Source organism: Cajanus cajan, chromosome 8 (genome assembly GCF_000230855.2).
Source record: "Cajanus cajan strain Asha chromosome 8, NIPB_CcT2T_4, whole genome shotgun sequence".
Classification (NCBI taxonomy): domain Eukaryota; kingdom Viridiplantae; phylum Streptophyta; class Magnoliopsida; order Fabales; family Fabaceae; genus Cajanus; species Cajanus cajan.
The window spans coordinates 22,250,114-22,262,724 of NC_138524.1; the positions used below are offsets into that span (position 1 = coordinate 22,250,114).

At 33.5% G+C, this 12,611-nt stretch overlaps 3 protein-coding genes across 3 annotated transcripts; 2 read left to right on the top strand and 1 right to left on the bottom strand.

The window, feature by feature from the left end:
- The first annotated feature begins 306 nt into the window (after positions 1 to 306).
- Positions 307 to 6,003, top strand: LOC145950737 (putative terpene synthase 2). The gene is made up of 6 exons (XM_083062425.1): positions 307 to 470; positions 4,132 to 4,510; positions 4,602 to 4,820; positions 4,919 to 5,057; positions 5,354 to 5,602; positions 5,697 to 6,003. Exons 2-6 carry the CDS (start codon positions 4,200 to 4,202, stop codon positions 5,988 to 5,990), a joined length of 1,212 nt encoding a protein of 403 aa, XP_082918551.1. The 5' UTR covers positions 307 to 470; positions 4,132 to 4,199; the 3' UTR covers positions 5,991 to 6,003.
- LOC109817747 (putative protein phosphatase 2C 15) lies at positions 1,190 to 2,680 on the top strand. Its single transcript, XM_020383088.3, has 4 exons — positions 1,190 to 1,586; positions 1,892 to 2,042; positions 2,162 to 2,190; positions 2,470 to 2,680. Exons 1-4 carry the CDS (start codon positions 1,557 to 1,559, stop codon positions 2,602 to 2,604), a joined length of 345 nt encoding a protein of 114 aa, XP_020238677.1. The 5' UTR covers positions 1,190 to 1,556; the 3' UTR covers positions 2,605 to 2,680.
- A 3,906-nt stretch (positions 6,004 to 9,909) lies between the features above and the next one.
- On the bottom strand, positions 9,910 to 11,643 carry LOC145950323 (glutamate receptor 2.9-like; the record flags this gene model as incomplete). Its single annotated transcript, XM_083061411.1, has 3 exons — positions 9,910 to 10,341; positions 10,691 to 10,959; positions 11,472 to 11,643. Coding segments are annotated over 3 exons (873 nt in total), but the record flags the coding sequence as incomplete, so codon positions are not given.
- Between the last annotated feature and the right edge of the window lie 968 nt (positions 11,644 to 12,611).

Genomic DNA, 12,611 nt, shown 5'->3' on the forward strand with positions numbered 1-12,611 from the left:
TAAACAATAAAACATAATATAATAACCTCAACAACAAATCTTTATTTTTTTTTTGCTGATGTTTTTTTTCCTTTTGCTGACGAACAATAAATCCTTATCCTTCTTGATGATGTTGATTACATAATTAAACCACATGACGTCATGTAACATGATTAAAACAGAGTTTTCTAAAAAATAATTTGATTGATTTAAAAATTTCATATTATTAAATTTATTTTAATTCAGAATAAATGTACGCTACGTGCTCAATGAGTGTTACATCTTCTCTTTGGATTCTTATAAATGAACCAAGTGGTGATTATGAACATTTCATAGATAAGCTACTCTAAAACATAACTATGTCTAATCTAGCCTCTTCCCTTCCAGTTTTCGCCCAGGATGCAAAACCACCCTCAAACATTCGACCTATTGCAGATTATCATCCTACCATTTGGGGGGATCATTTCATTTCATATGTTTCTAGTTCTGAGGTATGTGCATATCCCACTAAGTCTAATATTATCTTTGAGATTTAATTACATATGTGAAACTTAAGATGTCATATTTACATACACTACGTTAGTGGGGTTTTTTTCTGGCGGTTTCAAAAAACCGTCACAAAAGATTATATTTCTGGCAGTTATTTTAACCGCTAAAAAAATGATACATTTTAGGCGGTTTTAAACCGCCACAATCTTTAAATAATTAAAATATTATTTTCTTATTTTTAAGGAAAAAATATTTGAATATTCATTTTTTTTTATCTTAAATAAATATTATTTTTCCTATTCCTCTACTTGTGCTCTTCTTTCTTTCCTTTACTCATAGAATAGCAAGCGGAGCCCGAAGGTTTTCACCTCAATCTCTTCTCTTCTATTTTGCTTTTTGCATACACACGCACACACGCATTAACTTCTCTCAGACACTTGATTCGTATTTTCGAGATCTGTGCTTAAACCTTCACTTGCTTTGCCTTCTTCTGCAGACGAGCTTTACCTTGCGCCGGTGAGTTTCTTTTATATCTGCTTTCGCTTCACACTCTTACGTCGCCGTTTTGCTAGTTTTGCTTTCAGAACTGTATACATCGGGTTTTGTTCTGGTTTCGTTCACGACCTCGATCACTTCCTTTCCTTTTTCAGTGTTTGCAACGTTATCAAACTTTTCGCATAGATACTCGTTCTAAATTTTCTGTTAATTTTCTAAATTATGTTTTGAATCTAAAACGTAGAGCATTGCTCATCTATTCCTTTGCGAAGCGCGTTTGTTCTAACAATTTGAGGTGTCGTGTGGTGGTTTATTAAAACTCCAATCCGTTCTGCTTAGTGTATGTTTTGGATTCGATGTTTCAATTTGATTAGATCTGCAGTCATTTCCGATTTTTTTCCCCCGACGGTTTCTCCCTGTTTTCGGTTCGTCTTTTGTCGGTTTAGAAACGGAAACATAAAACGTGTCCTGGATTGATTAAAAAAAAATAGAGTGCGTGATTCATCTATATATTTTATATGAATAAGAAGTGTGGTTGATGCTCTTTGAATAGCAGGTTTATTTTATTTACTGTTTCAGAAGGGCCACTTGTCATGGTTGAGATCGAGATGGATACCGAAACTGTAATTACTGCAAACAATATCACATTTGTGACTTTGCTTTGTTTATTAAATTAGATTGGAAAAAGAAACTCGAGGCATCCATATCTATATAATATTATTAAGATTTTAGTTTTGTCATTTGTGGCTTGTTCGCACGTCAAGTGGGTGATATCATTATAATATTAGTTTTTAGATAAGGTGTTTTTGATTATCCCAGAAAGGTTAAATTGGAAAATTATTTTTTATCTTTAGGTGTATATAATATATATATATAGTTGAGATTAAGAAATTGTGTTAAGCCATTCTATTATTGATGACTATTTCAGGCTGCAAATGCAAATGCGGCTCCAACCAATGAGACTCCAAAAAATGTTCCCATCTCTCATCATTCCTCACATCCTCCTCTTAATGAGAGGATTATTTCATCCATGACCCGGAGATCTGTTGCTGCACACCTGTGGCATGACCTTGAGATAGGTGAGAGCCAAGAAATTGGTGGAAAAGGGTGACGTGTTTCAATTATGATGAGTTGTGCTTCTTCGTTTCTTTTTCTTAATTGGATTGCCATGGTAACTCTGTTTTCTTTCACAATGCAGGGCCTGGTGCTCCAACCATCTTCAATTGTGTAAGCATCCCTCAGTAGTAAAGTACACATTATAATGTAGGACACTTGTAGGGTTATAATGGTTAGAACCAAGGAAAATATTGGAGAACCTAGATTTTCTGAGGGTTTTAATATGGTCAAGTAACAACAACAAAAAATGCCCTTTGCTCTGTTTTTCCCCCTTGCATGCTACCGAAGTAATAGTTACAGATTTTGTTGTCAAATTCATAGCTAATGAAACAATTTTTCATTTCTTGTTTTTTTTTCCTGGTTGCATTTTCTGATTCAAAAGTTTTACAGCTATTTGATGGACACAATGGATCTGCTGCTGCTATTTATGCCAAGGAGAATCTTCTAAATAATGTATTTGTTGGCAATCTAAAACCACCAGAAAATGTAAACGTAAAAATAATAATAATTTTGAGGAGGTTTTAAAATCGTCAGAAATTTCGCATTGGGTGGAATTACAATGAATTTTGTGGCGGTTTAAAACCGCCAGAAAATGATGAACAAGTCAAACAGAAATGCAGTTTTGTGGCGGTTTTAGACCGCCAGAAAATGTCAACAAGTCAAACCAAAACGCATTTTTTGGCGGTTTCAGACCGCCAGAAAGAGAGATCCGGCGGTTATTAACGACGCCGGTAATTTAATTTATGGCGGTTTTTAACCGCCAGAAACTGCCAAAATAGCCGCCACAAATCACACATTTTTTTGTAGTGATATATTTAACATTTATTTTGGAATATATTTTAGTAGTTACATTTTATGAATCTATCTATTGAATATATATGCATATCAAATTTCCAAGCATAAAATTCATAATTTCACAATAATTAATTTTTATATAAAATTGAAAAGGGTCATGATATGTGAAACTTAAGATGTCATATTTACATATATTTACATTTATTTTGGAATAAATTTTAGTAGTTACATTTTATGAATCTATCTATTGAATATATATGCATATCAAATTTCCAAGTATAAAATTCATAATTTCACATTAATTAATTTTTATATAAAATTGAAAAGGGACAATATATATTGACCCATTAATGAACTTTACTAAATACGCGGTTTTACTTCATGATTAACCATGATTGAATAAACTTGTAAAAAGTTATGTACATGAAAAGAAAATGAAAAGTTCAATTAAAGTGATTCAAATTCTTGGTATAATTTAAAATCATGGACAATCTATATTGTACTTCAATTCAATATACTGTTTAAATATTTAATTAAGTTTTTTTTTTAACACATGTAGGAACTTGATCAAAACATTGAGACAAAAATTGAAATGCTAGAAAAGGAAGTAAGGAAGATGCTTGTATCAAAGCCAGACGAGACTTTAACAAAAGTTGACTTGATTGACTCAATTTGTCGTTTGGGTGTGAACTATCATTTTGAACATGAGATTGATGAAGTTTTGCAACAAATTCACAAGAGTTATGTTGTAAATGGAGAAATAACTATCGAAGCCAACCTTCTCTCTCTTTCTGTGCTATTTAGATTATTGAGGCAACATGGATTTCATGTTTCATCTCGTATATCTCTCAACTTAATTATCTACTTTAATTGATTTCCTTTAATTCAACTTCAAATCACCTAATATATTTAGTGCATAACCTACACACAAATGAAAAAAAAAGGAGAATAACAAGCCAAAAAAATGTGTATTTTAATAATAAGAAAAAAGGTATTTGAATTGTATCATTTAATATTTTTCAAGTCCTCACCTACTTCAATCTTCACTGTTTTTCACTTTGATTATATTTTAAATGTCATTATTGGGATTGTATACATTAAACGAGAAATAAAGCAAGAAGTTTTGCTTATTAATTTGGGAAGCACCTTAAACATTATCTCACAAATTGTTTTATAAATTTTACATTCATATTATAGCTTTCTTAAATTTTGTCTCCAACTAATTTTCAGTCATGTGGTTGTTGAATAAAACACTAGTTGTGTTCAACAAGTTCAAGGATGTGACAGGATGCTTTAGTGAAAGACTTATTAATGACGTTGAGGGAATGTTGTGCCTGTATGAAGCCTCACATATGATGATTCACGGAGAAGACATTTTGGAAGAAGCCATGACTTTCACTTCCACTTCCACTCATCTTGAGTCCATTGCAACCAAATTGAGCCCTTCCCTTGCGGTTCAAGTCAATCATAGCTTGAGACAAGCTCTGCACAAGAACCTACCTAGGCTAGAGGCACGCCGCTACATTTCTATCTATGAACAAGATCCTTCTCATAATGAAACTCTACTCACTTTTGCCAAATTAGATTTCAATAAATTGCAAAATCTACATAAAAAAGAATTTGGCAACATTTGCATGTAAGTTCATCTCATCATGACAAACCTTCTTAAATTGATTCCAAAGACTAATCCTTTTAATTATTGTTGTTATTGTTTTTGGTCCTTATAGGTGGTGGAAAGAGTTGGATGTACGTAGTAAATTACCTTATGTGCGAGATAGAATTGTGGAATGTTGCTTTTGGATTTTGACGATATATTTTGAGCCCCAATATTCTCAAGCAAGAAAAATAACAACAAAAGTAATTGCAATGATATCAATCATTGATGATACATTTGATGCATATGGAACCACTGATGAATTAGAAGTTTTTACTAAGGCAATTGAAAGGTTAATTAGCATATTTTAAAACACAATTTTTCTTTGCTTGTTTTTTTTTATAGGAAAAACAACTTACGTAAGTTATTTTAATGAAAATATTTTTTCAGGTGGGATATTAGTTGCTTGGATGACCTCCCAGAATACATGAAGTTAATTTATAAGTCACTCATAAAGCTTTATGAGGAAATAAAGCAAGAAACGAAGAAGGAAGGAAAATCATATTTCATTAACTACATTATAAACGAAGTAAGAGCTTTTTTTCTCCCTAACTATTAACAACTGTTAAGTTACATAGTTTGTGGTTAGTGACAAATTCAAGATTTTGCAATAAGATAAATTCATATAATAAATTAAGAGTTTGTGTATTATGATCAAGGTTTCTTTTTTGTGTACATATGATAAAAGCCAAATATAAAGAAAGTAATCCTTAACATTAAAATCTATTATAATTCTACCAAAAGCATAAAGACAAATATTTCATATAGTATACTCTCAAAACTCAGTCTCTATATTTATTATAAAGTGTGTTTGTTGGCTAATAGTTAAAAAAGGGTGTTCAAGCCTACATGACTGAGGCTAGATGGCTCAACAACAACTATAAAACAACAATAGAGGAATACTTGCACACATCAAAAACATCTTCTTGTTACTGCACATTGATTGCAACAAGTTACATTGGCATGGGGGATATAATCACAGAGGACATATTTGAATGGGCAACAAGTGAACCAAAAATTGTTATGGCTTCTTGTACTATTTGTAGGTTAATGGATGACATTGTGTCCAATGAGGTACAATATCTGTATTAAGAATATTATGCTTCAATGTTTATGTTTCATTACACGATGTAAATATTAATTTGCAAAATTATTTGTTGTTGCATAGTTTGAACAAAAAAGAAGACATGTTTCCACATTCTTGGAATGCTATATGGATCAATACGGCGAGTCTAGGGAAGCTGCAATTCATGAATGTCGAAAGAGAATAACAAATGCTTGGAAAGATATAAATGAGGAATGTCTTATGCCAAACAGTGTTCCAATGCCTTTTCTACAGCGTATTCTCAACATTACACGTTTCATAGATGTGTTTTATAAAGACAAAGATAACTACACACATTCTGGTGGACTAATGAAAGAATGTATTAAAGCTTTGCTAATAGATCCAGTGCCAATTTAAGCATTCATTTCTATCCTTTGTTTTGTTGAATATGAAGTTGTTCAGAAAATTTGTTTGATAAAATGCATCTATCAAGTATATTGGAATGTATTTTCATTTTTGAATTTATTGTGAAAATATCTTTGTTGTGATTGATTAATCTAATTTAATGCTAATTAGGAAAGTTTGTAAAATTAATTGTTTGAAGAACACATAAAAGTAAAGAACATTTTTTTAGGGATTTCAAGAAAAGGAGGAGAGATAAAAAAGTAAGAATTGAAGATCAATTAATAAAAGACTATTAGAGAATGATTTCACTAACCTTCCCCGCATATATGCTCCCAAATTCTCATTTAATTTCATAAATTAATCAATTAATTCAACAACACTAAAATATATTTAAATCCCAATTCCTTGGTAAAATTTGCTGAGCAAAACATTAAGGTTAGGGACATAAAAATTGACTAATAAGACATATTATTCTTAGTAATAAGCATTATTAACATTTTTACCTAAATCGTAATTCTAAAAGGGTTTCCCAACTTCAAATAAAACTATAAAAACATGCCATAGATGATCAAATCATAACATTAAGAGATAGATGAAGATGATTAACTAAATAAAATCCTATTATTGAGTGAGAACGAGGAGAACTACATGGTTATGACTACTACATCAACCTCTAACGATGGAGAACTTAGTCGCTTATGGCTATGGAATTCTCTCAAGTACAAAAGAAAATCTTCAAATGATCCATGATTATAATGTTTATCACTCTTACTCTCTCTAATCTCTATGAGTATACTGGAAAAATGAAGTGCCTTTCTATCTAATTTTATAATTTTTTAAATAGGGTTTCTTTTGTGCAAACTTGCTTAAAGTGACAAGGTGTGACACCTTCGACCCTGCATATTATAACACATAATATATTAATAACTGAATAGCCTAAAATTAAATAGATAAGTTCAAAATCATATAGGTAGAAAGAATCACATTTTAACATAAACTAGACTTAGTGAAAATATTAAATTATAAAGAAATTAAAATTTAACTACTCAAATTAAATAACATAAATCAAATCCTAACTAATTCCCCAATGTCACGTGTCTTATCAAAGCATAACCCTTCTATGAGGATTAAGCCTTGTTACCAACATCCTCAACATCATACCGAAGATCACTTGCAACAACATACAAGAAAAAACAACACAAAGCAAGAGAAGTCTGGCTCACGACGTCAGATGTAGCTAGACAGCCAAACACAAACAAGACATGTATCAACATAACATAAACATATCAATCATATAACAAATTCCATTCATTCACAATATAACAACTAAATACCACATAACATTAAGATGCATTATGCAATGGACACAAACTAATTGTTACAATGCACGTGACACCAGTAAAAACATCACGTATCACACTTGTGCATTGCCACTAGCAATACACAGAGTAATCTAGGAGTACATGCTAGGTCACACCTGCTACACACTCTCACTAGAAGGACATACTATTAGGGTCTAGTCAGGATAGATAAGTTGTGCAAGATACATCCTATACTAATGAGGACAAGACTGAGACTTCCAAACTGAGTTATCCCTAGGGTTAGTTCCCAAGCTTTTTACACAAGGGACCTTTCTTGGTGGTGTATTCCATATCGTACCCTTTAAAAACATTTTATGCTATGATGCATGTTAAACAAACTTTATGCATACATTTCACGTGATCTCATACTGGCAGTTGATCCCATATCATAAAATCATCAACCATTCTTAATATAGCAATTAACAATTCAACTATATCAATTAAATATAGCAATCAATGGCATAAGAGATCATATCACTATAACTCATACATAGCTCACAAGCATACCAATAGCACATTCACATACTACATTTTCATAATCTTCTACGATATCGTGTGGTCCAAACACCTTATTTAGAGCTATATATATGCTATTAAGTTGATCTTAATTTTATTAGAAATCTAAGACAATTATCTCCAACTTCTATTTTGACCTCAAGAGCTAATTATGCCATCTACTATTTTAAATAAATAAAAAACTACAATGTTTTAGCCTAAATATGATAGCTTGACATTTGCTCATTAATTTGATCATATATAACTTGAGTTCTAAACCTTCTTTTTAGGTGATTTCAATCGTATTTGAATGCTAACATTCAAGACTACAACTTTCATGAATACCACAAAAACCAACGCGACTATCTACGTACTTGCTTAAGCAATCCAATCTTTCTCTTAAGCAAGAGTAGCTTGCTCGGAGCGAGATCAAACTCTCTTGAAGCGAGCATCACCCGAAACTCTTTGTCAGGCCTCACTTGAGTGAGCCTAAATTCGCTTGAAACAAGATAAATTCACCTAGAATGAAACTATGGTCACTTGAAGCAGGACAAGATAGTCACAAACACGAAATTACACTATTTATGAGTTTCTAACCTTCCTTACACCATTCCCTAACATCTCCAACCCAAATCCAATTGGTAAGAACTTTCCATTGGTAAGAACTTTCCATTGGTTACGTTACACTTCTACAAGACACCATTTACGCATACATATGCATACTCATATCATCTCCTCATAAATCACTAATACATTCCCCTAGGATTTCCCACAAGAACCTATAGAAGCATTAAAATAACAATTACAAGCCAAACTCAAAATTACCAACACCTTCATAATAATTACATCAATCAAAATTTACAAGAAGAAATATAGAAGATAAAGACACATTTGGGAAAAATCCCCTCATACATAAACATACCATAGTGACATGATTGGGGTCAATCCCACTATCCAACATACATTTTCACCCAAAGTGAGGTTTCTCACTTCCCCCATTACCCAGATAAGCCCTAGATGACGGGTACACGACTATGAAGTAATTTTCTTCTTGCTCTTATAATCTTCGAGCTTTGAAGCCCGAACATGAAAACATAAGGGAACATAAAAACATATCATAAATCCTTCTTTTTAAATCCTTAACCCCCCTCCCCTTTTTAACCTCATAATTAAGAGAATTAATTATAGTTACAAATTCCTTCCCTTTTAATAAAATATTATAACCTTTTAATAAAATACATTATATTATATATCAAAACATACTAAACAATTAAATAAATATTAAACAGTTCCTATTAATAAAAATACCAAAATTATTAATAAAATACTTATATTATATTTTATAAAAAAAATGAAGTGTTACAAAAAGAATCCTTAAAAACTCTCTTCTTAAATAAAAACACTCTAAAAACATTATCATTAAAGAGAAGATCATAAAAACATTCTTGCATAAGATAACCGGTCCAATTAAATATATTGGAATGAATTAATGGGGAAATCTCAAACAAAACTTGAAGTCTGACCATAAATAAGTTGAATTGATGGAGAATATATTATTTGTGCAAATTTCTTTAAGCCTTTTTCTCTTATATATGATTAAATGTTTAATAATAATTATTTGAGTTGGGTTATGTAACTTTGATTTTATTAATTCAAATTAACTTGGAGACCTTCTTAATCATCTCTTTGTTTAAAAAAAAAAAAATGCCTTTCGAATTAAAGCTTTCGGAGAGTTGAAAGCTTTTTAATTATAACTCAATTCAACCCACTGGAATTATTACGCCAGTTGGTTAACATTGTTATGTGTAGCTCGTTTCTTTCCCAGATCTGCCACGCTCCATGCCTTTCTACTAAGGTGAGGACACATCCAAGGAGTTTAATTTGTTCCCGCAAACGTGAATGTCACTATCATAATAGTTTTAGTAATTTGTGTCATTTCTACACGCGACAACACAGTAAAGGTCACAATATTTACAATGCATTAATGAGAAAGTTATGTAGTTAAAGGAGTGTTGACTTCACTGTTTAATTAAACCTCCTAATCCTTGTGCCACAATACTACATAACCTTCTTGTTTAAGCTAAATCTGGCAAATTAGAAATGTTGGAAGAGTTTAAAGAACTTTCTGCAACATGCTGGACTCTTCTTGGAACCAGTGTCTTTCGTAATCCCCATCTTTTGATCACAGCCATCATTAGACTACACGTTGCTCTCTGTCCAGGGCATGAATGATTCACAGGAAGTATGTAAATTAAGAGAACAGTTGTTGACGTGCCTCTAGTTAGGATGAAGAGAACCATGAAGCTTGTAAGGCTAAGGCTAGTTGTGTCTTCGCCTGGCTCAATTATGTCTTTATATTCCTCTGATGCAAGCATATAGTTTTCTAGATTACGTAGTGTGCCAATTTCTGATATGTTTAGCAGGGCTTGGTTTACACCATGAAGCAATGGAGATCCCTTTGGAAATACCTGCAAAGAGATTCCAACTGAGTTAACATAATCTTGGTTCTAGTTGAGGGGCTAGAAATTAAGGGCAGTTATTGCATGACACAATATCTATAGGTTTATGTTTCTGGTGTTATTCTTTGGTTAGAATTTGAAGTTTCGACTTTGGTAATTTATACTGATCTTTAATGTAAAAACAGTAAAATTTCAACTCTGATAAAAGAATAGTACGCTAAATACATAAAGAATTGCATCTATATTGACCTAAAATAATAATCTAGTTTGTGTGGATGTCCTTGCCGAAATTATTTCAATGCTCTTTCAATATTTTGATTGGTTGTGCGTATACCAATAAAATTACTTACTGAAACTAAAACAGGAAAAAAAAGTGAAAAAAATGTTGAAGCAATACAAATCCATATCCTCCAATTTTGTATGTTGGCCCAGCTTGAACAAACCCTTTACAGTTTTTTGCAAGGAAGATTTTGGCCTCAGGGATATCAAGGAAGGCAGCGACTATTTCTTTGTTTCTTAGGGCATCAACATAGCTCTCTTGTGAGTCAAATTGCTTGATGTTTTTAGCATTGATGCCCAATGTGATGGAAAGCTCCCTTCCATTGATGAAGAAGGAGTCAATGGGAGAGTCTCCTTTGTCCAAGGATCTCGGCACACCAATAGAAACTAACATTCAAAGGTGAAGTAGGACGTTCAAAATGGATGAGAGAATATGAGTGAGAGTGGAAGCTCTCATGGACAGTTGGCACACTCCAAGATGAAGGTGGAGGCCACTCTAGGGTTTTCACTCTCCAAGGGTGAAGATAGGAGAAAGGTTAGCCGAAATTAACCTAGGAACTTTGGATTATTATGATATTGAGTGAGCATTTCATGCTTCAACATCCTATCCTTAGTCCCTAGGTTAATTTCGACTAACTTTTCTCTTATCTTCACCCTTGGAAAGTGAAAATCCTAGAGTGGCCTCCAGCTTCATCTTAGAGTGTGCCAACCGTCCATGAGAGTTTCCACCCTCACTCATATTCCCTCATCCATTTTGAACGTCCCACTTCACCTTTGAAGGCTAGTTTCTCTTGGTGTGCCGAGATCCTTGGACAAAGGAGACTCCCCCCATTGACTCCTTTAATGGAAGGGAGTTTTCCATCACAATGCATCTTGGAGATATCATTTTAAGTAGGAACCTCTATCATATCCTACCATGGCATTATTGTTCTTTAGCTGCTGAATGCTGTGTACGGTTAGTTCAAATCTTTCAACAGTCAACATGCTGGCAAGGCTAGCAGTGTAAATCTGTGTAATGATTAGAGCCACAAAAATCCACACCACCGTTGCCACCCTTGATAAATTGTGATACGTGATGTATCAAGGTACCTGCAGAAGAAACATAGAAATGGCAGAGAAACAAAATAATATTGCTGAAATGAGAGCCAGGCTCCCCCAAGTCAGAGAAAGGTTCTCTTGACTCCAAATTCTTATTTCCAATTCTGACATAATCCCCCACAAATGCTTCCCCAATCCCTATATAGCAGAATCACATAGCACTCCATCTCTCTCTTCTAACCGACTCTTCAGCAAAAGACAATTAGGCCCCATACTGTTTGGGCCTTCGATGATAAGTCTTAAAAGGCTTGTCCCACTTAGAATGTATATTCCTATCAATACCACCATCTATGAAAGTTTCCTTGCCCTCAAGGCAAAAATTGGGATATTTCTCTTTGATAGAAGCTGCCTTTTCCCAAGAGGCTTCCTCTGCAAGTTGTGATTTCCACAGAATCAGCCATTCTTCAACTGAGTCTCCTTGGTACTTGCTGACCCTGGTAGCTAAAACAGCTTCAGGACTTGGGGATTCAGATTCAGTAACAACCAGTCCTGAAGGTAGAGTAGTAGTAGCCGACCCATTCTTCATGGACCTTTTAAGCTGCGAAACATGAAAAACTGGGTGAATACGAGCAGAGTTTGGAAGCTGAAGTTTGTAGGCCACCTCTCCCACACGTGATAGCACTTGAAAGGGTCCATAGTAACGAGGGGACAACTTGGGATTGATTCTTCGAACAACAGATTGTTGTCTATGAGGACGAAGCTTCACAAACACCCAATCTCTGGAGCATAAGTCACATGCCTCCTATGAGCATCAGCATATTTCTTCATTGTCTGTTGAGCCTGATGCAAATGGTATTTGAGTTGGTGAAGAGCCTCATCACGGTCCATGAGCACTGTTGCTACAACAGCCACCTGAGTTTCCCCATTCAAAAAACGAAGCACAGTAGGGGGAGAGCGTCCATAAACAATCTCAAAGGGTGATTTACCAGTTGCTGAATGAG

Excerpts from the sequence above, each read along its gene's own strand:
- LOC145950737 (XM_083062425.1), top strand. The coding sequence starts at position 4,200 with ATGTTGTGCCTGTATGAAGCCTCACATATGATGATTCACGGAGAAGAC. Across the intron at positions 4,821-4,918 it reads TTTACTAAGGCAATTGAAAG|GTGGGATATTAGTTGCTTGG; the intron begins GTTAATTAGCAT and ends ATATTTTTTCAG. Across the intron at positions 5,603-5,696 it reads ATGACATTGTGTCCAATGAG|TTTGAACAAAAAAGAAGACA; the intron begins GTACAATATCTG and ends GTTGTTGCATAG.
- LOC109817747 (XM_020383088.3), top strand. The coding sequence starts at position 1,557 with ATGGTTGAGATCGAGATGGATACCGAAACT. Across the intron at positions 1,587-1,891 it reads TCGAGATGGATACCGAAACT|GCTGCAAATGCAAATGCGGC; the intron begins GTAATTACTGCA and ends TGACTATTTCAG. Across the intron at positions 2,043-2,161 it reads GTGGCATGACCTTGAGATAG|GGCCTGGTGCTCCAACCATC; the intron begins GTGAGAGCCAAG and ends TTCACAATGCAG.